This window comes from Vanessa cardui, chromosome 1 (assembly GCF_905220365.1).
Source record: "Vanessa cardui chromosome 1, ilVanCard2.1, whole genome shotgun sequence".
NCBI classification, from domain to species: Eukaryota; Metazoa; Arthropoda; class Insecta; order Lepidoptera; family Nymphalidae; genus Vanessa; species Vanessa cardui.
In genome coordinates, this window is record NC_061123.1 from 2779594 (window position 1) to 2807057 (window position 27464).

General features: G+C 30.2%; 5 protein-coding genes across 12 annotated transcripts in view; 3 read left to right on the forward strand and 2 right to left on the reverse strand.

The window, feature by feature from the left end:
- Positions 1–7602, forward strand: part of LOC124533684 — a 100801-nt gene extending 93199 nt beyond the window's left edge. For both annotated transcript variants that reach the window (XM_047109129.1, XM_047109119.1), the window contains exons 4-5: positions 3413–4143; positions 4501–7602. In XM_047109129.1, the coding sequence (XP_046965085.1) occupies positions 3413–4143; positions 4501–4611 (842 nt within the window). In that variant the 3' untranslated portion in view covers positions 4612–7602. The remainder of the gene's footprint in view (positions 1–3412; positions 4144–4500) is intronic.
- A 1283-nt stretch (positions 7603–8885) lies between these two features.
- Positions 8886–11279, forward strand: LOC124529866 (1,2-dihydroxy-3-keto-5-methylthiopentene dioxygenase). 2 transcript variants are annotated; one of them, XM_047103800.1, is made up of 5 exons: positions 8886–8972; positions 9117–9263; positions 9808–9974; positions 10153–10285; positions 10868–11279. In XM_047103800.1, the coding sequence occupies exons 2-5, from the start codon at positions 9141–9143 to the stop codon at positions 10997–10999; spliced, it is 555 nt and encodes a 184-aa protein (XP_046959756.1). In that variant the 5' UTR covers positions 8886–8972; positions 9117–9140; the 3' UTR covers positions 11000–11279. The 2 variants fall into 2 exon arrangements, with proteins under 2 accessions (XP_046959756.1, XP_046959764.1); XM_047103808.1 differs by having other exon boundaries at positions 8953–9007.
- A 433-nt stretch (positions 11280–11712) lies between these two features.
- The window catches only part of LOC124531876, a 28931-nt gene continuing 13179 nt past the window's right edge, over positions 11713–27464 (forward strand). The window contains exons 1-2 of one of the 2 annotated variants that reach the window (XM_047106445.1): positions 11713–11973; positions 12255–12337. In XM_047106445.1, the coding sequence (XP_046962401.1) occupies positions 12276–12337 (62 nt within the window). In that variant the 5' untranslated portion in view covers positions 11713–11973; positions 12255–12275. The remainder of the gene's footprint in view (positions 11974–12254; positions 12338–27464) is intronic. The other variant, XR_006966606.1, reaches the window with a different exon arrangement.
- Positions 14683–17294, reverse strand: LOC124531840 (low molecular weight phosphotyrosine protein phosphatase-like). Of its 2 annotated transcripts, none has more exons than XM_047106396.1 (5): positions 17276–17294; positions 16252–16332; positions 15982–16169; positions 15261–15422; positions 14683–14850 (listed from the first exon to the last, which is right to left on the reverse strand). In XM_047106396.1, exons 2-5 carry the CDS (start codon positions 16289–16291, stop codon positions 14755–14757), a joined length of 486 nt encoding a protein of 161 aa, XP_046962352.1. In that variant the 5' UTR covers positions 16292–16332; positions 17276–17294; the 3' UTR covers positions 14683–14754. The 2 variants fall into 2 exon arrangements, with proteins under 2 accessions (XP_046962352.1, XP_046962340.1); XM_047106384.1 differs by lacking the exon at positions 17276–17294 and adding an exon at positions 17094–17112.
- On the reverse strand, positions 25168–27295 carry LOC124531851 (low molecular weight phosphotyrosine protein phosphatase-like). Of its 4 annotated transcripts, none has more exons than XM_047106408.1 (5): positions 27139–27295; positions 26824–26898; positions 26282–26469; positions 25926–26087; positions 25168–25317 (listed from the first exon to the last, which is right to left on the reverse strand). In XM_047106408.1, exons 2-5 carry the CDS (start codon positions 26861–26863, stop codon positions 25222–25224), a joined length of 486 nt encoding a protein of 161 aa, XP_046962364.1. In that variant the 5' UTR covers positions 26864–26898; positions 27139–27295; the 3' UTR covers positions 25168–25221. The 4 variants fall into 4 exon arrangements, with proteins under 4 accessions (XP_046962364.1, XP_046962372.1, XP_046962388.1 ...); XM_047106416.1 differs by lacking the exon at positions 27139–27295 and adding an exon at positions 27068–27127; XM_047106432.1 differs by lacking the exon at positions 26824–26898 and having other exon boundaries at positions 27139–27277.

Genomic DNA, 27464 nt, shown 5'->3' on the forward strand with positions numbered 1-27464 from the left:
TTCTTCTTTGAAAGTATGACACATACAGTTTCTCTACGTGACATGTATGATACTAAATTAGAGAGTCTAGGATACCTAAGCTTATAATAACAACTGGATTAAAAAAAAATCTAAAAATAAAACATACATGAATTAGACTACACGAACTGAGTCATCTTGACTATGTAATTCCCGTAGGCCTACCTTATATAATACAAAAACTAAACCATGACTAACTTAAAACTAATTCGACGACCCAAATTATTGCGTGACCATCTTATACATTATTTTTTCTGCTTCATATGTTAAATTTGTTAAATTGATATTTTCGAATCCCAGCGCCCTGCCGGGCACCTCACTTGGTATACGCTTCGTTAATAACCACATATTATAACACCCTTTAAACCAGATATTCGTTGTTTTAATAGTAAGCAAACAATAATATATTAAAATTTAATTTTATTTGTAGTGAAGTCATAAATTCATTAATTTCAAACAAGGATATCGATGATAAATACTAAGCACTCGAACACAATCGAATGAAACTCGATAACACTTCGAGTCACCGCAAATCAATCTAATTTATATGCAAGCAATAACGTTTTGTAACTCTAGTGCACGTATAACGAAGACGATCCATCGTATCATATGGATGTTGAAGACAGTTTACAATCGTAGATTTTACTTAGCGCGAGCTCTGAGCTACATGATCAAGAATAATGGTTGCTTGGCATATATAAAGTGAAAATAGAATAAAATCTTTAGATTTACTTTAAGCATATTTTTTTTATTTCATTTCAATTCTTACTTTAATGGCTTTATTACCGAGAGGGCACAGATTATTTCGCCAATGTCATGTAGGATGGAGAAGATGCGAATGAGATTGATCGAACGGTTGGGACATTTTTATTTAAATTTCGTAATGAAAAAATAAACTTATAAATTATAAGCCATAATGATTTATGGCCTATAATTTGTAAGCATTATTTTCATTGTCAATACTTTCAATCAAAAATACAGTTATTTTCTCAAGTGCACTCACACTGCAGAGTGCATTTGCGTCCGAATGTCGGATCAGACCAATCGGACGAGAGATCAAGTGCATTATCAAAAAAATTTCGTACTCTCTAAAGCAGGGGAATGTAATACTGCATTTCCTCACTAAATGCGGCTACTAAACAAAATATATTTTAGTGCCCGGTATTTGAATTTGAGATCATATTAATCACAAATCTGTAAGCTTTCCACTAGACTATGTTAAAATATAATCAACCTTGACCGACAAAAGTTTAATTAATATAGTAAATAAACACAAAAAAAACATAAACAGAGCAACATACGAGTTTGTAATTGCTTTGTTTCGGTTCAATTTAATTAATTCCACGCAAACTACTCGTGTGCGACCTTGGGCGTGGTCTGATCGCCTATTTACTTTGGTTGGTTCATTGAATACACAATTGAAACAACTATTAACTTTACACATACTACAGCGTTAAGTAAATACTAGCGATCCGTTCTAACTTCGCAACAAGTGATTCAAAATTTGGTTTTATCGTATTATAAATAATCAAATATTTAAATATACAGTCTAAGTAATCTATGATTACATTTTGTCATGTTGGGCGTTGTGGGTTCGTCGAAAAACTTTTCTTTCCTTTCGAGGTAAAAAGCAACTCGGGAGGTAAGGACTGAGGAGAGTGCTTACCCTCCGAAAGGATGTTATGTCATAACGATTCTCTAGTCTCTCTGCCGTTACGATGGTAGCAGAGGTTTTAGTGGGTAAGAATACTGCCTATTCCGAATTCCCACCCTAGGGAACTGAGTACTTTTAAAGCTTTCCTCTGCGTAGTACAAAAAAGATAAAGCTTTATTTATTTCGTCTGATTAGAAATAACAATGAAAATAGCCCTTCAATAATGTTCAAGAGCAATCCGAGGAGACAATTCATTGCGATTTTTTTTATTTATTAGAACATGCTATGACTACGACAAAAATTTGAGTAATTATATCTTCGAATAAATTGAAATAAAATGGTAGTAGAATCATTAATGATATAAATATTTGTAGCTCAGCTGTCTGAACACTGATACAGCATAGAATGCTGAAATTTTAAAACTACACTTTACTGAGTGACATATTGACGAATATATTATATTCGTATTATTGTAACGTAACGTTTTCCTCGTGGAATTGCATTGGTTATAAAACTATATATATAGATAAGCATTTATATTTTCCTACATAGCGGGACGCCCATATTATATTAATATGACTTTTAAATAAAATGCATTTTCAAATAAAATATAAATAATTAATTTTGTACATATTACCAAGGCGATTTTACACTCTTTGCAGGAAAGCTTTGCTTTATTATTTTGTGTTTGGTTTCGTGTTTAGGCCCTTTTTTGTTATAGAATGTCTTTGATGATACATTTTGCCGTAGTGTGGCATTTTGGATTTTTATGAAGACAATAAAACACATAGATTTATATCGGGATATCGTGAGCTATAGACAACGTGAACACAGCCGTCAAATATGTTGTCTTTCTCAAAATATTTAAATAACATTTTATAATATGTTATACATACGTAAATTTCTCACGGCTGGGCTAAGGCCTCCTATCCCTTTAGAATGTTTGGGACATATTCCACCACGCTGTTCAAGTGGGGTTGGTGGAATACACATGTGGCAGAATTTCTATGAAATTAGACATGTGTAGGTTTCCTCACGATATTTCCGCGGAGTACGACATGAATTATAAACACAAATTAAGCACTGACACATATGAATATTCAGTGGTGCTTGCCTGGGTTTGAACTCGTAATCATCGGTTAAGGTGCACGCCTTTTAACCACTAGGCCATCTCGCCTTTGTTATACATATGTTAAGTTGAATTTTTTCTTATTTAGAACTTTCATATTTGTCAACGGACCAATTTTCAACTGAGCCAATTCGTATTTTAATGATTTATGGTTGTGCCTTTCCTTTGGCTCGCAATAACACAACGGAAACAAAGAACAGCATAAAATAACAATTTACTCGTAATCCGCATTTAAGACTCGCCAAATCTCAGTTTTCTTAACATCGATTCCAAAGAGTTATATCATTAAATTGGTTTAGAAAAACCAAGAATGTTGCCTTAATTTGTTTTTAAAGTCAAATATAGAAGGTGTTAATAATATAATAATACTTACAGTATACATTAGAACGTAAATTATTTTGAATTCGTCGTCAGTTCTGACAGACATTCCCGTTTGTGTTACTTGGATTCAACGCTGATGATGACGCAACATACTCACACAGACACACACACGATCACACACACACACACACACACACACACACACACAAAACCCACACACATATTATTCACATAACTTTTCTCCCTAAACTGTGTTACATTTAAATAATATAATAATTTTATCATTCTAGCAAGCACTGGCAAAAACCTCGCTGCGCCCCAGTCAGAGGAACTACACGTAGAGGATTTTGAAGTCGAACGTCAAAGCGTTGAAAGGCAAGGGAGAGCAATGTACTTCACCAAAACTCCACAAGTCAGCACTACTAGAACAAATCCGGAAATAAACGAGACAGTAAAGGTTGCAACAAAAGAACTAATTAAGGATGTTAACGCATCTGTTGCAAACGTAACAGTTGTAAATACCACGGAAACTCAACAAATACAATGGACTCCTGTCAACATAACTGATGGTAACGTCTCGATTATAGCGCTCCCAGAGAATACAACTAACATAAACGTAACTATAGAATTTACCAATGTGACCGATTCACAAAATACAACCTTCCCATCAAGAAAACGCAATTTGACAAGACCGGACTTCATAAAGGAGGACCTCAGCTTAGAAGGTGTTGCGGAAAGTCGGATCGTGACTGAAAAACCTCTGTCTTTGGAAACTACATTCCTGCAAACGAGGATACCGCCGAATGTGGAATCTTCCAGAAGGATAATAGATTCTGGTAGCGGTGGAATGGATACGGGAGCGATAGCTGGTATATCGTTTGCAGCACTCGTGTTGGCGGCGCTGGCAGGAAGTACCGCCTTCGTTCTGTATCGCAGACGGTATTTGAACAAGCCGCAGACTTTGAATGACAAATGCTCGAATCCCGATTCCAGTGGATATCTTGATGATAGCACTATAAGGGTAAGTTATATTCTGTATCCACTTATTGCAAGAATATCTGTCAAAATTCTTATTTATTTATAATTTAATATATTTTTACAAAAGTAATAATTATAATAATTAAAAAATAATTATAAATAATTAAAAAAATAATTATAATAATAATAGTAATAATTATAATTTAATATATTTTTACAAAAGTAATAGTTTTTAAACTGCCTTTTGACAGTCCTTCCTTATTTTGAAAATAACCCTATTTTAATACAATATTCCAAAGTAATCAATCCACAGATGTAAAATTAGCAAATTAAATATAAACATTAGATCTACAGAAAAATATGTTTTTTTTTTTAATATATATATCCTTATCTGTTTCAGGATAATTCAGAGGAGATGTACAGCCTGGACAACGATTCATTCCTGAATTCGCTTGAAGCGATGACAATCCAGAATTACTGGACTGACACGGTGAAACACACCAAGCTTTAGACATTCGTACTAATAGTATGTTAACGTATACGACTATCTGATGTGAAATTGGCTGTATATGTTGCCAGTAGAAATATTTCCCAGTGACACATAAAAACTTTTTTAAATAGTGATTGATTTAGTGTTCATTGAAGTAATTCAATGTTGCAGTTTCATTAGAATATATTTATATGATGCGGTACACTTGTTGTGGTAACAATTGTTCTTTGCAATATCGTGATTTAATATTAATTTCCAAAATAATTATGAATGTATACTAAAGATGCTAGCAATATTATTATTGCTGTATTTTTACATTATTTATTAAAATAAATTCAGTAGGTTTATGTTGCTAACGTATGCAAAACGTATTTTTTGCACTGGCAACAAAATTCAATAAAACCTAAACTCTGTCATGTAAATCACATTACATATATATTTAAAACACTTTTAAACGATTATCAAATAAAATCCGATAGATTTTAGTTCGCGATCCACTCTTGTCTAGTCTTATATCACACTGTATTATGGAAACTAGTTAAACGCAAATTAATAAAAATCGATCATTAAAATTTGTAGTCATTACAGGAACCCATCTTCAAATCAGAGACACAACTCATGGAAAAAAAAATAACATTTGATTATGGTGTCTTGGTAAACCGATTTGAATAATGTTTCTGTCACTAAAAGGTATTTTTTTTTTAATCAAAGTGTTCACAGACATTTGTTTCACGAAATATGTATATTTGAAATAAAGATAGTTATAATATTATTTTAATATTTGATGTTAATTAAGTATAGTATAATTGTAATTAATTTAATATAGTATTATTGTTTTAAAATTAGATTATGTAAATAATTTTAATGATTGTGATAACATATTCGGTTGTATGATATATATAATAGTAATCTTCGATCTGTAGTTCCATGATATTTATATTCATATATATGCAATAGTTATTTAAAAAAAAGTAAGTTTGGCCTTTACGACCAGTTGATAAACATATGAATTGATTTTTTTTTTCAAATGTGTAAGCTAAGAAACTAAATTCATTATAATAGGAATAAGAATATGATCTCAGTATTTCATTTTTAAGTCAGGATAGTATATTTAATGAATCTAGCTTTAAATACTTGTTTATTAAATGTATAATTCAAAATCATCAAAAAGGTACAATGTAAAAAGTATTTTATCGTTTTTTTTTTCCAACATTTACTAGCTGTATGAAAATGTATAAGCATATAAAATAACTGATTGTATTAAACTTTAATTTGAGATTCCTACATTTACTCATTTAAATTATCATTCTCATTGTTTTTTTAATTATAAAATGAAAATCGTTGTTTTTTCCTTATATAGTCTTACCGTATGCTTTATATAATCGTATGTACTTACATCGTCGGCTTTTAGTGAAATCTTGTGTTCAAATATCGTAATTTTACAAAAGAAGATTGTCTTCTCCTGTAAACTGTTTGGTGTATAAGATGTGTGAAATTTAAATTGTGCACTAGCAAGACGAAACGAGTTCTTTAAACTGAAATGGTTATCATCACAGTTTCGCGACGAACAAACAAAAAAAAATTAAAAAAAAAGTGTACTACGTGTAAAGAAGTTTTCACTGGAAGGCGACTATGTATATATTTGCTTGCCAAATGTTTGACAAATCAAATCGTGTTGTTATTTGGTTGTAGAAAAATATGTTCTTCATAACCTCATATCACAAAAATGGAAATAAACCGAAAAAAGTCCTGACGAGTCTTATCCTTACTATCGGTTCTTAGAATTGCCATTAAGAAAATAAGGCATACCAAGAATTATAATTAATTATTATTAATCTGCGGTACATGATCCGTTTAGGTATAAGAATATATTTTTTCAACTAATATAGAAGAAATATTTTTGTTAAATGTTCTATTTTCAACCATTTAGTAAACTTAGTATGTTTGTCTTTCAGTTTTAGATAATTGTAGATACTAGAAGTTCTTTTAAAATTATTCAATCTTAATGCGGCCGGCTTTACATATAAATGCTCCTTAAGATAGGGATGTTTAGTTAAATAATGCCGTCTTTTTCTCTCCAATGACAAGTCATTGGCGACAAAAGAGAGAAGACTCTGTTTCAATAAACATCCACTAGACAACATTTATTCGTAAGGCCATGAGTCTTTAAATGAGGAACATTTTTAAATCTAGTTAACGTGCAAGATTTAAAAAGCTTATTTCAAAGACATTAGACCCATAACCCTATTATGCACTCTAAGCAATGATCAATAGCTGATAACAACTTATTAATTATTTCTTATTATATATTTCCAAAGAAAGTGTATATTTGATGTTTTGTGTATATTCTGTTCTTTCTATTTTATTTTTAAATTAATTTATTTTGTGATTTGTATTTCCGTCCAGTTAATATCGATTTAAATTTGTCGCATTTATTTTTCAAACTTATTATGTTCGATTTTTTTATTTGATATCAATATACATATATTGAATTGATTTTTAACAATTGCGTTATTATGTTACAAAAATTGTATTTAAATTACCTTTGGAACCAAATAATTAGCATAAAAATATATACTACAACATTTTAGCCTAAAATGTATTACTTAAAACTACATTCGTATAGTTAGTCGGCGCTATACTTAACTGTATTCATATCATATACGACAAAAGAGGTATGTCACTTAAATATTCAATTGGATGTATTCATGTAATATAATAATGTGTATTGTAACAAAATAATAATGTGAACTTGTCTCATTTTATATTATTTATAGGCAAACCCTCTTTTTTCCGTCTTACATAAAGGATTATAACTATATCTCGGCTTCAGTGATTCATAGATTGGTTTTAATAATAAGTTATAATTGAATTTATTTCGGTTTGTAATTAAATTATTTTTGTATTAAATATAATAATGACCCCAATGTTTTAAATAACGGTTTTTGTAATTTAGTTGTGAGACAAAATGTTATATTATTAGACTAATGTAATAAAATTATTTTTAATCTATATGTGATTTTATTTTTCTTATACATTAAATATTTTGTATCCTAACTGACTTGTAGGGTGATAAATGGTTATTCAATTATATTACTAATATTATATCATTACAATTAATACCATGTAGCAATTAGGATTCATGTCGCTTTATACCATCTATTTACGAAAAACAAAAAGCCACAGTTTTACAAAAAAAAAAGAAAACATTTTCTACCTTAATATAATATCAGTAGAGCTAAATAGAGATCATGTGTGATCGAAATATTCTAAAAATGAATTCAAAAAATATAAACTTCGCGGTAAAATTATTGGAATAATAACTTTTGCTCTAAATTCACTTTATATCGACATGAGTTGATACTAAAAAACCATACTATAATGTTAAAAATAACATTAACTGAGCAAAAACAATTATTTTTATTGAAAAATTTTATTGAAGCCACTTTTAGTTTCATGCACAAAGTATTTTTAGCGTATACACAAATTTTATATGATAAAACTAGGATTTTATCCAGAGATATATTTTTGCCCATTAACGCCCGTTATCAATAGCCTATCTAAGATTACAGATAGATCACTTTTCCAGGATAGACTACTTTTCCCTCTCACCTATCTTAGCTTCTTCGAATGTTTCGTTTTACGATAACTACGAAACAATGTCACGCTCAAAATTTGTTATACTATTTTTAAATTAAGTAATAAATTAATTTTAATAAAAATAAAATATCAAAATGTAATTAGGTATTTATTTTGCATTCTTTTTAACGAAGTCACGGTGATGATGTTATCCATTCAAAGTCAATAACAAAACGAAACGTCTTGACAGTTTGAAGTTTCAATTTTGGTTTTCACTTGGTTATCAATTTGTGATTGCTTATTTATTTATTTATTTTTTAATTATTTAATTCATTCACAGCACCTTTGTTCGTTCATGATCGTTCCTATCTCTATATAGTAAGCTATCTGACCTCCCGATGACAGACAGCTAGTTTCGATAGGAAATGCTAACCGTCGATAGGTAATTGAAAACAAAGTAAAGGCAGAAGGATAGATTTGGTTATCTTTAGTTACTGAAACAAGGGATAGATAGATTATTGAAAACGGCCGTAAATATACAATAGTCTGCCGCGCATTTTTAATTTTAATTATTTGAATTTTAAAATGTAACAAGCAATATTATTTTATAAATGCGTTTTTTACCAGTGTTATATATATACCTATAAAGAATCATATACAATATAAATATTATCATATTATGTAGATAATTTTTAATATATTAGTGTTTCAAAACTAGAGTATCCGTCAAAACTAAAATGTTAAATTATTGATGTCAAATGTCAGTCGTGATTCGTGAAGTGAGTAGTGACAGTTCACAGTAGGTGATTATAGTTGTTAATCTATATAAACTTTAAAAGTACGATATATTTCTGCTTGCGTACTTATGTTATTACCATAGTATTTGTTGTGAAGTTTTCCATTCCATCCATTCCATTTTTGTATAATTTACTCTTTAATTTCTTCAGATATAATATAAAATTAAGTAAAAAATGGTCAAGGCTTGGTTTATGGACAGTGATTCCAGCGATCAGCGCTTGGAACATCATAGGAATCCACCTGAATTCATATCAATAGAAGATTTGTTCAAGAAAACTGGAGTTGAATATTTTAACGTAAGTTTCTGCGACTTCAAAACCAACACACTTACATCTTATCTTTGATTTCTTTTGTTTATCTTTACTTATAGGTGAGAGGTCACTCAATAACAAAATGTATTGAAATTCTTATTAAATAAGTGAATTATATTAACCTGAACTGTTTGTAAATGACAATTTATATCAATGGTAATAATTTTTATAGACTAACTCCTTAACTCTGTTCTACATTTTTGTAGGTAAACTAGTATGGGCTAATTTGCAGTGTTTGACGACATAGCTAGCGTCTAGACACTGCCTATCTAAGATAATATAGTTTATTTAAATATGTATTAAAGCTACCCACAGTATTTGAATTTTATAATTAACAACAAACAATTATAGGCTGGTCTTGGTCTAATGCAGGAGGTCCAATATCCCTATATATGTACATTATATTAATGTTTGAAATCATAGGAACATTTTTGGTTATTAGTAAAATGTTAATTACGAACATAATTTTAATGACATGTCACATAAATTTAAAATATAAATAACTAATTCAACGAAACAATAATTTCAGATTAATGTTAACACTTATACAACTGATGGAGTTTTAGATAAAATAAAGAAAGAAAGAGGTTACACTTATGAAGATGAAATAACTTGCTCAAAGGAGTGCCTTCCAAATTATGAAGAAAAAATTAAATCCTTTTATGAAGAACATCTTCACACAGATGAAGAAATAAGGTATATTAGATCCTTCAATCATTCTTAAACTAATATTTCATTGATGCTTTGATTCAGTAAAAATATATATCAGTGAAGGCTTTAACTGTTTTTATTTTAGAACATGTGAAATTTATTTATTATTAAGATACCAATGAAGCTACAGGAAACTCATAAAGTAAATACCTAAAAATTACAGGTTTGTACTCGAGGGTTCTGGATATTTTGATGTACGAGATGGCAAAGATGAATGGATCAGAATAGCTGTGTCTGCAGGCGACATGATTGTCATACCAAGTGGCATTTATCACCGATTTACTCTGGACACTAATGTAAGTTATGCATTAATGTTTGTTTTATATAACAATATTTTATTTATTTCAAATTTTAATACTCTACTATTTGAAAAAGCTTTTGTTGGAACTTGTCCCAAAATAGTCTTGGTCACAATTAATACGGATAATCAAAGTTCTACTGTATTCCAATATAGCTATCTATATATATAATATAGCTATCTATCTATATAAGCTATCTGTTAACTGTCTCTCTATCTATCAGACAAAAAATATCAAATGTTTATAAATATGCTTTATTCAAGTAGGCTTTACAAGTTCTTTTGAATCATTGTTTAAGAACTTGTATATTTATGATACTTAGATTCAAAAGATTTACATATTATTAACCAAGACACTAATTTCATCATGATGTATTTGTGATACCATTCAATGAAGAAACCAATATTATCTATATGAGTTGCTTTTATGCTTGCCATATTATGTCTTAATAATATGTGAAATTATCTTTGTGCTGATATTATATGTAAAACTATCGGTAACCACAACTTAGTTGGCTCTGCTAAATTAACTAGCATTATACTTCACTATTAAAAATGATGTTAAAATTTTAATTTACAGAATTTTATTCGTGCAAAACGGTTCTTCATTGGTGAACCGGTCTGGCTTCCATATAATCGTCCTGCGGACAACATGCCATGCAGAAAGGAGTATGTAGAAAAGTTGGAAAAGGGTTTTATAGCTGCATGTTAGATCACCCTATTATTTTAATGAAAGAAACATTAAATTGTGTTATTTTTAAATAAAGATGTGCCTTTTATATTATGTAACGATGCATGTATAATTGTGATTTTGATTGGTGATATTATTATATGGATTATACATAATCTTTACTAACTACTTATATTGAAAATAAAATCACATTTGCCAGTTAGGTATATACTATATACCTATTATATTATTAAGTAAACTTTACTATTTACGAATTGTTATTATGTAAAATTATTAATATGAATAAAACAAATTGTTGAATTTTTTGTCTTTTTTTATAAATAATTAAAAGCGATAATTTAATGATTTTATTATTAATTAAATTCTTAGGCATTTCTTGTTAATATGTTGTAGGCATAAAACTCCTTTTACAAATAACTGTCAATTGTTTAATAATTTATTCAGCCATAGCCTTCTTAACTTGATTTGTTATTTTAGAAACCTATTTTATAAATTTTAAGGTAAGAATTATTATATAATTCATTTCAATTAGCATTAAAAAGTTTATGTTAATTAATTATTACACATTGTGAGGTTAGATTTTTATAAAATTCATTAAAGATTATATCTGAATAGATAATAATTTTAATATTTTATTTTGATTACTACAATCATTATTTTGCATACTTTTGGTAAATTAGGTAACTATTTTAAAATCGCAATTGTTTTTGTTATAACTGAAAACAAAGTCTCTCGAAAACAGTCTTCATCGTGAAGCCTTCTTAGACAATTTGAAACAATAACGCATTATTTTAATTGCTATATTAATGATAGAATAAAGTTGTCATTATGACACAAAGATAAACATCATTTCTCTTGAAAATGCCTTAATAATCCCAATAAAATATACCGTGTCTGTGTTTAAAAATGGTTTAAAAATGACGTTTACAAATTATTTTATAACAGAACAGTTATGTTATTTATAATGTCGCAAAACAACAGATCATGACTCAAAGGTAATGTGATTTCTTAGTTTATTTTTTAAAAGATAATTATGATGTGTTCTACTTGGCACTTAATCTATATAAAATTAATTGTTAATAAAGAAAGTAAATAAATAATCTTAACAGTTAACACGACTTCATTCTACATAGGTTTTTTAAAATGTCTGAAGTTTGAAGTCAATAAATAGATTGCTCAGATAAATCCGGTAGGCGTGATTGGTTATGAGGGCAGGGGGCTGCAATATTATGACACAAAGCGCGCGTAAATAGTTTAATAATGATTTTTTTTACAGGAATTCTAGCATTAAAGAAGCATGGGTGAAGGCATCATTATTTTCGCACTATGGTACATAGTTATTGCCTACAATTATTATATGTAAGTGATATCAACTATAGCTATTATGTAGATTGCTAATAATTACGATACTTATTTCTCTAAAACATTTTATCGTTAGTTTACGAAGCTTATCTATTAGTTTTTTTTGAGTTAAACGATTATTTCTTGGTCCTTTTTATTATTCCTCCTGACCACATTGTGTATAAGTCAAAAGAAGCTTAACAATTTTTAAAGAATAATACCATATCCAGTTTTAAAGAATCACTAATATTATTTTTACCTCCTATAATATATACTTAAAATTATAACAAAGCTTGAGCTCAGATTGGCAACACCAATAGGCCAACAGGGTCAGGTACGAATCTGCGACTTTAATAATGATTATTAATTAATATCACTAGATGTCCTTAAACCACTGACTGAGATATTAACAAGATTAAAAAAAATAGAAGCTACCACACCTGATTAAAATAAATAATAATTAAAAGTGCTATTGTAAAATATATATATATTTGACATAGAGGGAGATCGTTAAGAAACGACTGCCAAAACTAATAATTAACACCCATGCCGGAGTTTCCTCTTTGATCCCAGCTTACTTGGCTGAAGCGCTAATTATTCTACGCCACATTGTTACATTTCCAACATTATGTTGTATAAATACTAGCTAAATTAGAACCAAAAAAGTTACCACAATTTCTACACTAGAAAATTATTTTTACCCACAATAAATTATGCGCCTAATACGTCGCTGTTTTTAAATATTAGAAATATATAATACATCAATAGTCTTGGAAGTAAACAAATAATTGCAACTTGTAAACCACAAATTTTAAATCTTTTCTAAAAGAATAGTGGGGATGGTGCTTTGACGCAGCATAGACGCATAGTACACTTGGTACACTTTCAAATGTCATCGCAGACCGTTACCAATTACCAGTGTTATAATCCAGTATTAATATGACTTGAATAAAATCATTAAACCAGATCACGACATCTATAAGTATTGCTACTTGATGATATTATATTATCATATATGGGGTGATGATGAGCTGATATGGCCCAGTGGTTAGAACGCGTGCATATTAACCGATGATTGCGGGTTCACACCCAGGCAAGCACCACTTTATATGTGCTTAATTTGTGTTGTACTTGACTGCCACATATAATTTCAACAACAACAACAGCCTGTAAATTCCCACTGCTGGGCTAAAGGTCTCCTCTCCCTTTGAGGAGAAGGTTTGGAACATATTCCACCACGCTGTTCCAATGCGGGTTGGTGGAATACACATGTGACAGAATTTCTATGAAATTTGTCACATGCAGATTTCCTTACGATGTTTTCCTTCACCGCTGAGCACGAGATGAATTATAAAGACAAATTAAGCACATGAATCAGCGGTGCTTGCCTGGGTTTGAACCCGCAATCATCGGTTAAGATGCACGCGTTCTAACCACTGGGTCATCTCGATTCACATATAATTTCGTTTAGGGCCAATTTTATTATAAATATATACATACAATTCTGACATCAAAATAATTCAATTATAAACAAAGTGTTAGATGGAATCCATGCCAAGATATTAGTTTCACGCAATTGGCTGTAGGGTAATTATTTTGGCGCGCATTCTTATCTAAACAGTCTAACGTAGCTTATATTACGATAGGTCGTATTATGAAGTACGGGTCAAGGTCAATTCATCTATTAACATTGATGATACATCCATAAGACAAAAATAAGTGTTCTAGAAAATATATATTTGTTTAATAAGCAAAGGAAAGTTTCTGTGTCAGATACCAAATAAATAGACCAAATATAATTTTTACGATAAGTAGTTATTTAAAAATATACAAATCTTTTATTAACTGCCTGTAAATTGCTATGATAAAAGCATCCATTACAGAGATAATTTGCACTTTATTTAGCCACACAGCCTCAATCTCAATGTTGATATTCTATAGACATATTATTAACAAAATCACTTGTATGTTCTTGAAATACCTGTTGACTTCCAAGCAAGATATATTAATTTAAATAATTGTATTTAACTAACATTACATTGTATTTTTTAAATGTGAAAAAGAGTAACTACTGAGTTTCTTGCCGGTTCTTCTTGGTAGAATCTACTTTCCGAACCAGTGGTAGCTTCTTTTAATTGTAAAATGAAGATTCAAAAGTGCTTGTAAAAGCCTACTTGAATAAAGTTTATTTTGATTTGATTTGTCACTATCCACCTTTGGGAAGATCCAATGATACAATCTACTCAACAGCATATTCTATGAAAGAACTATCTTACCAGCAATTGATTTAATATATATCCTTTTATTGTTGTCCTGATATAGCTTTTGCATTTAGAAAACTTATTTAATAAAACAAAACAAAATCAGATTATCATACTTTACTACTAAATGTTATGGAATTACATATACATATGGAATGAGTAATAAGTTAAAATTCATTTAATGGCTCCTTTCTCCAACTGCTCCAGGAATCCCTTTGAACATCTCACGGACTGCTGGTAGCATTTCTCGAATCCCGATGAGTCACTATCCTATAATTAAAAAAATATATTGTTTATGTTAAATATACCCATATATTTATGCAGAAGGACAATCCTTTCTAAGTAAATATATCTATGACCATATTGTTATTTATTTCCTATTTATTAAAAAAACATTTAGTCAATAGTTATTTAAAGTAACAGCCTGTATCCCACTGCTGTACTTACGTCTCTCCTCATGAGAATCTACTCAGAGCTATTCTACTACAGTGCTTTTATGCATATCAGTTAATATTTGTATAAATTAAGTTATCTTTTAAGAGAATCAGGAATTCTGTTGCCTATTAAATATATCCTTTATCAATACAAATTTGATTGATAAAAATAATATCAATCCTCGTGAATTTATTACATACATAGTTAAATTTTCAAATAGTATAACAAAAATGGTTCATGCTTACATAATAAGGGTCTCTAATGATCCTGTCACCTTGGGGATCAAAGTCTCCAAACAATAGCAATTTGGCTTTGGAACCTTTGGGTGCCCTTTTACTTAGATCCCTCATATTAGCTTCGTCCATTCCAAATATAAAGTCATAATGGTTGAAATCCTCGGATGTTACCTAATAAGTAACAAATATGTTTAATTTATTACTTCGCTAAAAGTAAATACAATTGAGATTAAATTAATTAGTTATAATTTAAGACTATAAAGTTTTTTGGTTTTTAACAATATGAATAGTATTTATAGAAAGTGTTTTTAAAGTTATTGTTGTATAAATATTCAAAGTAGTATTATATGTTAGTATGCAAAGTATATGGATTATTTCTGACTATTAATAGCAAAATGAATTCATTGTACACAGCTTTTACTTTCTGCACACTTGACAAATAGCCAAATCAATAGATAAGTAGAATATAAATATGTATGTCTTGAGAAACAAAATTGAGTATCCAATACAATTATACATTTTTAAATGGCCGTAATCTGATTTTGAACCTATTCTCTGTTTGATGACATTCAACATTATTAGTTTCCATAGTTAATATGATAGTAGTGGTTGATACAAGACCAATAAGACAAATCATTATGTCTAAAATAGTGTCACGAAAGTGTGTCTAAAGTATTAATTAAGTAGAAAAAGTCAAATTTTTGTGTAAACAACTGCATAGCTCACATACCTGCCTGGCACAGTTGTTGTATGGCACATCATGCCTCTTCATTGTGTCCAGAGCTCTCCAATCAGGCGGGTTACCAACATGCCAGCTTCCTATTGCAGCACTGTCTACCTCCCATTTATCACCATCTCCAATATCATTAACCGCCTTTTGAAATACACCTTCTGCTATTGGTGACCGACAAATATTTCCTACGAAAATTCCAACCATGATATTTGAACATATTTTAATTTAATACTTATTTAGTAGATTGTTAACAAAGTCAAACCTTACCGAGGCATATAAATAACGCTTTCCTTTTGGCAGTCGACATTGTAGCACTTGTAATTAATTTAAATAATCAATAAATAGTACCTAAAAGGGTTAAAATATTCTGTTATCAAAATAAAAGTATTAAATGAGAAAATTCTTGTCAAAAATCAATAATAACTGTCAAAGTCATAGAAAAACTTAAACTTCATCTGAAATAATATGCACAAGATTAATTATTTGGAGCCAATTAATTGAGTTTTAAATATGCAGCAATTACCTTTATCTAATAGAATAAAATATTACTTTGTATTAAATTAATCAAACGAATTGTGAATTTATGTATATTCTATTTGAATGCATTATATTCTGATTGAAAATTTAAATAAATATTTAATCTAAAACAAGGGTAACAAAACAAGCTTCACAGCATCATAAACATTATACTCTTTCGGAAAATGGGATCCTACGATCGTTCAGTCTGATATGCAACAACTCTAGCACCGCACGCTTTTTGGTCAACCAACTGCCTCGACTTTCTCGACTTCCTGTTACCAATTTCCGTCCCTTTTTACGAAGTTAATCCTAATGATTGTAAAAAAATGAGAGGAAAGATGTCACTCATAAAAAAACACTATGGATAAAACAAAATAATGTTACTAAATCATGTGACCATATAGAGTTTACATTGATACCCAACTTTTCGTAGTTTTGTAAAGTTCATGAACTTTAGTAGATCCATCGAGACTAAAAAAAATATGCATCTTTAAGTTTTTAAATACATGACCTATGCCACATTATCTTAATTGAAAAAGTTTACATTTTCAATATCCCGTTCAAACTTTCAATTCACTTAGAAGCCTTACCATCAGGTAACTTATATGCTTTTACCGCTGGGAATTTCACAAGAAGCTTCATGTTACAGTATATTTTTAACTCAAAAGTAATCTGGAGCAGATCGACTTATTCCAATTTGAAATTTGACTCCAATCGTACCCAAAGAAGATTCACTTCAATAATATCAGACATAGGTAATTTCTAAACGTACCCAGATCACATTGGCGTCTCTCCAAAATGGATATCGTATCTGCGCCAATGTTATAAATGATAACTAGCGTTTCGAGCACTGTATACCGGGCAAGCTGAAAATACTCAAATAAATCAAATACTTTGACAAGAATGATCGATGGACAATACTTATTATTAAGAGTTAAGTCAAAAGTCTGGGCAAGATTACTTGTTAATATATTTTGTAAACAGACTAGTGTATGTATAATTTTGTTTAAGCCGTTATATATACGTTCATGTTCATTATAGATTTCCTTTTTTGCTTCCGGGATATTTTATTACTATTCGAAAAGTGAATATCGTAATAAAACTCTTATACATCAGATAGTCGGAAAAAAGATAGTGGTCTAGTTTCGGCGGTTTCAAACTGCTCCGCTGCGGACAGTTGATTTTATTATTTAGTTGATTTTTCATTACGAACATGGACAAATTCTTTATTAATTTATTTCAAAGGACGTTAATAAGGACACTCTTAGCTTATTTTTTATTTTTGGTGGCACTATTCATAAGTTGCGACTGGGCCGTTTTATTTCCTGTGTTCTGGGAATATTTTATTCCATTTCTTAGCATAGGTCTTAGTAGTAATGTCCTCCTTATAGAATTTCGGTAATGGTGACCAAACTCGAGGATTACACAACTTTGAATATATAGCAAGTGTGCGTCACATATCTCATATCATAGCTAACTATTAATGTGATGGGATATAATTGTTATAACTGTTAATAAAGGCTAACAAAAACACTTGTTGGCTTTCTTTAGTAATTTTTTTTAATTGTATATATAAACGACTGAAATGACCATTCGGTGTATCCTTCTATTCAGGGCTATTCAAAATATTTATTCAACTTCGTTTAAGATTTACGTCTACAGTAATAATTAACGTATGTTTTGAACTAAATTGGTTTTAATGATGCCCGCATATTTATGGTACAAACGTTATTAGTTTTAATTTATTTCAAACAGGACATAATTGATGCAGTTGTATTACAAAACCATAGATAGTAACAATGTTTTACTATGTAAATACGTAGCTTGTTTGAAAAGAGTTTTGCTCTTATCTTACTTATTTCAATTTACAGATTAGCTTTTAAGTAATATAGCCTTATTGATTAAAATGTGTAATTATTAATTTTGGCTTATATCTAATTTGACGATTGTTCACCCAACAAGTTTTCGTTATATTTTGATCGAAATCAAAAATAGATGATTTAATTTTCTCCCTTTATTTGGGTGTGCGCACATTTTTTTAAGAAATTTAATCCTGATTGTTGCTATTCTTTTTCTGTAAATATATTGTATAATTAATGTGTCTAGTCATTTACTTAAAGAAAGGTTCGAATATAAAAAAATATTGTCATTTTTCACGTAGAACTACAACATTTTAATTATATAGATCCTTATTTATTCCTAGGGGGATAGTTTTAGAATAAGTTTTATTTTCTTAACATGACAAGAAGCAATATTGTAATCATACAATAGTATAGTGTTTCGAATTGTGATTAAACATTAGGTACCTACATTGTAATACAACTATTCTTAAATTTTGGCATATGTAAGTCTAACGATTATTGGAAGATTTTCTTATATATTAAATATTTTTTAATACTTTATAAGGTTATAGGTTGGTTATATCTGTGAGATATTTTTTACTCACAAGCTCAACTAGGCACGGGTATAACATTGCGGAGCATTAACCATGAAACATGAATTCGAATCTCATTTCAGAGTAATTTTTCGCTTCACCACAGCGCATCGTTAGAGCGACAAGGTCGTTTATATACAAATGAAATTGCTTCCATTTAGTTTTGCATGACTATCGTCTCATTATTTCATTCATGAGTACGTTACATTTTAACGTACATTTGAATATTAGCCGTCGGAACAAATTTGATAATATCGTACATTATAGAGTATTTTACACGAAATATAATAAATATTGCGCAATAGGAAGGCAGACGGGTTAAAAATCTGTTGGTCACGAACTTAATACGTTAACAGTATGTATATACGTAGTAATACACCTAGCAACATTACGTCTTTAGTTCATTTTTGGTTTGAAACTAATTCTGCTGCTATACGGGTTGGTGACAGATTTTTATTTGAGATATTCAGGTTTCCTCACGATGTTTTCCTTATTGCCAATCACGAGACGAGTTGTTATTATACAGAAAACTTAGCACCTCAAACCACAATGGTTGCCTGGGTTTGAAAGCGGAATCTTTCGTTCGTAGCGGTCTAGTGGACAGAAGACGTGATTCACGTTTATTATGCAATGGTCTCATTGGGACCAACTTGGGTCTGCATTGTAATATTAAGAGCCGTTATTAAGATTAGTTTTTCCTTGTTGTTGTTGTTGCTCTAATAACATTGGCTGACAATTCACATCCAACAAAAAACATCGTTAGTCGGAGGTTGAAAACAACAACCAGAATATAGTGGCTTACTGGTCGTATTAATGGTAACAGTATGAATCTCACCTTTAGGAGTGCTTGGATAAGATTGCGACTAGGTAATTACATATATGCATCGTACCCTTTTATTGGTGGTAGTTTATTGACAACGCGTCTCTGATATTTTCAGATATTTTCTATAAATGACCTTAATATATACCTTCATGCCTCTATAGTCAACAACAAATACTTAAATATTAACTTTGAACAACAATTAAAAGAATATTATTCGTATGATTGCATTGCTCAAGCCGAGAGTTATTAAAATGCACTCAGAGGAACCGTGGTCCCCAGGGATCCGACACAAATCAATTCCGACCGGAATAATCTTCGACCTTCATCGAAAAAGGAATGGCGCCGTGATAGTAGACATGTCACAATGGATACAATGTGAACAATTAATTTAATACTAAAAATAAGTACCAGTACTTAGGTAGTTATAACAATTACATACAAATGTAGGCGAGATGTTATTATTTGTTTATCTATTTGGGTTCAAACCCAGGCGTCAATTACTTTTTTGTGCTTCATTTGTATTTATAATAACTATATCTCGTGGTTGGTGAAGATTGAAAACCTGCATGTGCCTAATTTCAATTAAAATCTGCCAATTGTGTCTCAACCGATCCGCATTAGATCCCCCTACTTATAATAACCTGCTTCTTATTCGGAGAAGAGATCAAAGCCCAGCAGTGGTAATTTGGTATTAATATATTATATACAAAACGTAAAGCTAAGAAGGAAGGAAGGAAAGAAAGGGAAAGAAGATATGATTTTGAATAAAGATAATCAAATGAAATAGGTAGCTAGCACTCGAGTAGTAGAGCACTAACAATAGTTTTAATGGCATCAGCTTGGTATTCGTTCCTTGCCAAATTCTCATAGCGTCGTCCCATCTCCATTACCACACGACAACTTTGAATTAAGTACACTTCGTATTATGTCGTCCTAGATGTTTTCTTTTACCTGAAACTTCAAGGTTGAATTTGAGTGCTTTTTATGCTAACGTTACTCAAATATATATTATTTGATTTGTTTTTTCTGAGTAGTGTGCGTTTAAAATAAAATCCGTTACATTCCTTGTCGTGAAATATCGAATAACTGTTATGGTTTAAGATTTTCATAACAAAATATAATACTATTCATGTCAGTTGTTCATTATTAACTGTAGTTATACACATCTAAATTATATTGAAGTTTCTATAATCTAAGTTTCTTTCGACAGCTCGTCTACTTCTTCTATGGTCCTGCCATAGTATTTTCTCCTACAAGTTTCTTTCTGATTTGACAGTCAATTGCTTTTTTAGGCAGACATTTTATTATTTTTAGAGGTTTAAAATGAAATTAAAAAGTTAGAGCGAAAAAGAGTATTAAGCTAATTTTTCTAATCTAATTAATTTAAGTAGATTAAACTTTCACGGTTCTAATTAAATAAGTTAAAAACTGAAGGTCGTGAAATATAATATCATAAGGCATATGGTAAGACTGTAAGTCATTAATCTGCTTTTCTATGAACCCACGCGATTTTTATGGTTGGTTTGATTGTTTTTTTTTAAAAAGACTTATTACATATGTCTTTAAAAATTGTCTCTAATCAGCCAGTCCGTCAGATACTATTATCATTTAAATAAACAAAAGCTGTATTAAACATGACATTTTTGTTTGTCACAAATAGTAATAAATTGAAGGATTCCTATTCTGGTTAGATCAGAGGTTTTTATTCTAACTAATAGCAGATTTTTGACAATCAATTAGCGAAAGTAATGTTTTTTTAATGCGTTAAGATTTAGACTTGGCACACAAAAATCCCTTTTTCACTTTATTTTTAAATTTTAAAATAATTTATTATTTGAATAAACAATCTACCTGGGTACTCAACTTTATTTTTTATAGACTTTATTGTTTTTCACATAGTAATAGGTAAGTAGGTACTTATTTGAAGAATCGCCGTCACGTCTAACACTGTGAACATCATTTGTGACGTAATGTTTACAAAGACATTAGACGATGATGCGATGCAAGATTTGCGACCTTGCTCTGTCCCTCGCTATAACGATCCTATAAATCTATTCCCCGTGGTCAGTTATTTAAACAAACTCGATTCGAAACATTTGAATCTCGCATCCTATATTCTAAATCTGATCGAATAAAAGATTTAGGTACCACTCAAGCAGTAACAGTTATTCGTCGTCGATCTTTTTTTGTACAAAAATGCTTTTTGTTCATGTAAACTAATATTATAAATGTGAAAGTAACTCTGTTTGTCTATCTTTGGACGGAATTTGACGAAATTAGCTATGGAGCAACCTTGAACTGCAAGGGAGGACATAGGTTACTTTTTTGCCTCACACATGGCGAACAACCCACGAAACGCGAGCGAAGACGCAGGCGACACCTAGTTGTCATTATTATAGTTGGAAGCGTTCGGCAATCGTTGATACTCCTAATCATTGGAGATGATCGTCACTCGACTAAGCCGCTCGTCTGCTGTACTACTAAATTACGGCGTATAATGTGGTGGCTGATGATTCATTTTTAATTAATATTAAGCGGGTAATCGTCTGTAAATTTATGGTGTCAAAACATTAAGGTTAATGTCGGGTAGTTAAAATAGCGTTAGATTACCTATTGTGTTGTAATTAGTTATGTACTTTGAGTGACGATAGTTACATTTGATTAATTAAAACTACAGCGACGTGAGAATATCTTGAAAGTTATAAGATGTGACCTCATTATGCATGTGGCAATAAGATATTTAATTCATGAATAGAATCTATTTCTATCTATCTAGATCTTTAAATTATATTAACAATCGGTATGTGAATGTAGGACTGAGCTGCAATGCGCAGTATTGATTTCGCGAATCATGTATGATATGTTTCATACATATGTACGTCGTATTTGTAGTTTTGTATACTCACTACGGATGTTCAACGACAGCTGAAATGTACCTAGTTTCGATGTTATTTTTTAATCAAGGTCTAAAAATTCATAAATGGTATTGAAGTTGATATTCCAGTGTCTCTACCCTCTTTCTCTGCTTGTGTTGGACTGCCGTCCATTCTCATTTTAAGAGTAAAGGAATAAAGAGTTCATATGTGTTTGCAATGTGTATATACATTTGTGCTTAACAATGTTTATAATATCGTCTGCGATCGCTGCAAAATCCCTATCTCCAAATTACACGATAACAAATCATCAACGAACAACGCATTTTATACTCTTAGACATATAATTTCCAAGTAATGAAAACTGGTTCAAATTGAACGTCAGTCAAGTGACCCCACGGCGGAAGTAATGCGAGACCGGGGCCTGACTCACGTCTCCGACCACCGGAAACGCATTAAGCAGTCTGCCCACGGGGCACGGCGCAGGCGCAATAGTTATTCATACCATACCATGTTATCTCTTTTCGAACGATTTCTAAAAGGGCCTATAGGCATTTTGATTTATGTTTTTAGTTACCAAACAAAATATAGATGTTTAGGAACGTTGTTGTTGTATATTGATGCATGTCGTTGCGTTTTGACGAGCGTCATTTAGGTAATTCATTTCGTGCTTGATTGTCAAGGAAAAATTGCATGATTTTGATGAGACTGTGCCACATCGAACAACCTATATTGTCGTGGGAACTCCAAGTCGCCTTTACCGATGGGTAAATTAGCTTATGTTACCTGCACATCTAACAACTAGTTATTTAGGTATAGTAGGTATAAAGTTATTAGTCATTAGTCAACATTTGTCAAGTTCCTTGTACATTGTTATAGAACTTTCTAAATTATTGTACATATTTACGTCAATACTATTACAGTCAACCGCAGATTTGTAATAAAGTAAGTGATATATATTAATGTTTTAAATTTTACTTAATTTAAAATATTCTTACCTACCTAGTAAGTCGTTCAGAATTTTAGACATTCTATGCCGGCGAGCAAGGTATTCGAGTCTATAATAAAATTCCACAAATATTCTTAGCATTGCTGATTCATAAATTCAAATAAATTCTTAAATAAAAAACGTTAATAAATAAAGCATGATATTCAAAACCAAAATATATACACGGAAACAAGAATGGAATTACTACTTGTTGATATTCAGGTAGGATGTATTATATTTAAATAATTGTGTTTAACTAACATAACTTTCTATTTTTAATGTTGGTATACTTGGTGGTAGGGCTTTGTGCAAGCCCGCCTGGGCAGGTACCACCCACTCATCAGATATTCTACCGCTAAACAACAGTACGCAGTATTGTTGTGTTCCGGTCTGAAGTGTGAGTGAGCCAGTGTAACTACAGGCACAAGGTTGGTGGGGCATTGACGATGTAAGGAAAATTTAATATTTCTTACAGCGTCATTGTCTACGGGTGATGATGACCACTTACCATCACGTGGCCCATATGCTCGTTCGCAAACCTATTCCATAAAAAGAGAAGTAGAATCTACTTTCTGAACCGGTGGTAGCATTGCTTAATACGCACTTATAGTTTTGTAAAATGATGATTCGAAAAGCCTACTTGTATAAAGTATAATATATTGAACTTGATACCTACATATACCTAAAGCATAGTTAGATCAAATTACAAGGTGACTAAAAAACAATAACGATTAAAATTTCGTAACAGTCTCGACTTGTTTGTTTACTGCCATACCATAAACAATTTGCAATTAAATCAAAACAATATTCCATTATATCTTTGTCAATGTTCCAAATTCAAATTTATTATTATCTATTACCGAAAGCCGTTAGGTAGTGAATTGTCGAAAGACATTATAATTGTTTTATAAATACATTTCAAGTCTGTAATCCAATAGTCACCTTAATATATTGTGGCTTCGTAAATGAAATGCCGCTTAGCCCGTATGTTACGTAAACCAATCGTTACACTGAGAACCGTGCCAGTTGTCACGTATTTAACAATGCCTCAGTAATAGTAATTAATTTAATTTGGTCGTTTTATAATGTTTAGTCTTCTAAACGACAAGAAATACGTCCAATATTATTCGTACAAAATTAATCATTCCATAAATAAAAAAAAAAACTAAAATTACGTACATGTCAGATGATTTTTTTATCGAAATACTCTGAAGTAAGCAAGGACATATTTCTAAATGTTTTATAATTTTGTTGTTTTACGTTAAATTAATAAAATACTCATCTTCGCTTAGATTGCGTGCATATAATATTATGTTGCATATATTGCACTTGCATGTTCTCATAGAAGTTATAAAAATGGTCCAGTATCAACTCACATAAGGTTCGAAAGCCAATTATATTGCTGCCAAATACTTTTGACCTAATCTGCAGTGATTTTGATGGTAATTGATACACAACTGAATTTTGAATAAAATAAAAATTTGAAGCTTTATACATAATTGGGTCTTATTTTATAATAACTGTGCCAGTAAGAAAAAAATCGTTATTAATTTAAATTCGTTTATTGTTCGAAATTCAAAACCCAATAACAAATTGACATCTATTTGACATTTCCTTTCTCTAGTTGCTCTAAAAATCCTTTTGAACACCGGACGGCCTGTTCATAGCACTTCTCAAATCCTCTGTCGTGGTTATCCTAGGAATTTTTTTACATTATTAATTATAACAGTCGTAATACTTGCATGTTATGAAGGTAATTGCAGCGTTAATATTTATTATCAAATTTATTCATACAATACATTACTATTTTTTTATAGTATATTTAAGTATGTTATATTGTGCATTGCCAAAACTATAATAATAAAATAAAATACAACTAAGTTCTGGTTCATAATAAATAAATAAATTATCTTTACAATCATTGGTTGCTTATTATGAAATAGGATGACACGGACCGATGAGTATTCAGATTAACCTGTCAGTTTTCTTTTGTTTCTCATTGCTATTTTTAAAGACCTCTCATTATGACTGTGTATGTAGTGTATGTCTTTTGAGTTGTGGAAGTATATTTTTTCCAGTGGGACGAAAATGGAAAACCATAGGGTTTATAAACTAGGTTTAATCTAGATTATTTAATGTGACTGATTAAGATTGTGTAATTGCAATGCACATAAATTATTTCTATTTAGAAGTTGGTTCAAAAACAGATATTAAAAAAGTCTTGATATTCACAGGAATAAGTTTTTAAATATTCATTTAGTCGTTGATTTTGTGCAATAGACAAATTAATACAATAATACTCACAAAATAAGGATCCCTTATAATTCTCTCACCTTCCGGATCAAAGTCGCCAAGCAGTAATACTTTAGCCTTACAATTTTCAGGTGCTAAGCTTTTTAGATCTCTTATATTCATTTCATCCATTCCAAATATGAAATCAAATTTGTTAAAATCTTCATTGTTTATCTAAAAAATATTTTTAAATTAATTAATACCATGTATTCAATTTAATTCTTAATTTAAAAAAAATTCTTATCTGTACCCACAATTTTCTGGGACTTAACATTTTAAACATATACCATTGCCCTTTAGAATATAGTTTTAAAAAATAATTTATAAAGTAAGTCAATTGACATGTATTATTAATTTATTATGTATACCTGTCTTCCAACATTATTATAGCGTAGTCCATGTTTTCTCATTGTGTTCAATGCTCTATCGGTGGGAGAGTAGCCTACATTCCAGTCCGCTAGCCCAGCACTGTCTACCTCCCAGAGATGTCCCATAGCCATCTTGTTAACAGTGTTCTGGAACACAGCTTCGGCTATAGGTGATCGACAGCTGTTACCTATTTTATATGACAATTCATAGTTCAATTAATTTTTGCATAATGTTCTTAATTTTAAATAAAGATTTTTATTACTGTTATAATAATAATAATATTTATCACATTTTACTTATATAAATCTAAATCAAATATGTAATAATGTATATAAATGTATATAAATATTATATTGTATATTATATTATACATTATATTATATTGTATATAAATGTTTGTGATAAAGAAATAGTTTATTTTTAATTTAGTATTACTTCAAAATGAGTAGTAAATAGTATGTGATAATAATTGTACTAGTTTACAACAAATAATGTTAACAGCTCTGGAGTAAAGAAAGTGAGTATGATAAAATAACCTTACCAAGACAGACAAAAAGAGCTTTCTTCTTATCTTCAGACATTTAGTATAATTCATTCACTACTTTATTCAAAAAATCTGAAACATTATAAACATTCAAAGATCTATCTTATAGATTGCATAATAATCAGTTTATTTCACTCATTGCAAGATATTTTGGAATTTTGTAGGTTTTTCCTTATATCTTGTTAAAGGATTATAACTTAAAAATGATATACATAGTTTTAAAATTGAAATAAATACACACTGTTATTAGTTTCACTAAAAAAATAAATGACGAAATCTACTCTAGTAATAAGTTTAGGAGTAAAAAAATACCTGGTACAATTTAAAGGAGCAAGTTCGTATATAAATACTGTTGGGTTTGTAAATTCCATAACAGGGTTTTTCTTTGCACGTATACATTTATACTTTATAGGATAATATAAAGCTCGTTTTCCTGTTTTGATTTCTATTCTTTTTAAGTTTTCAAACAAGTTAAGAAGTTTCTGTCACTGTCAAAAATATTTAGTTTCAAATTCAAGTCTTTTAGGTATTTGTGTGTGTTTCTTTCGTTTATTAATGCAAGCGCCTGAACTGAATAATAATATTCATGATAATGTTTATTAATTTTGTTATATTAAATACTTCATAATTTCCATTCA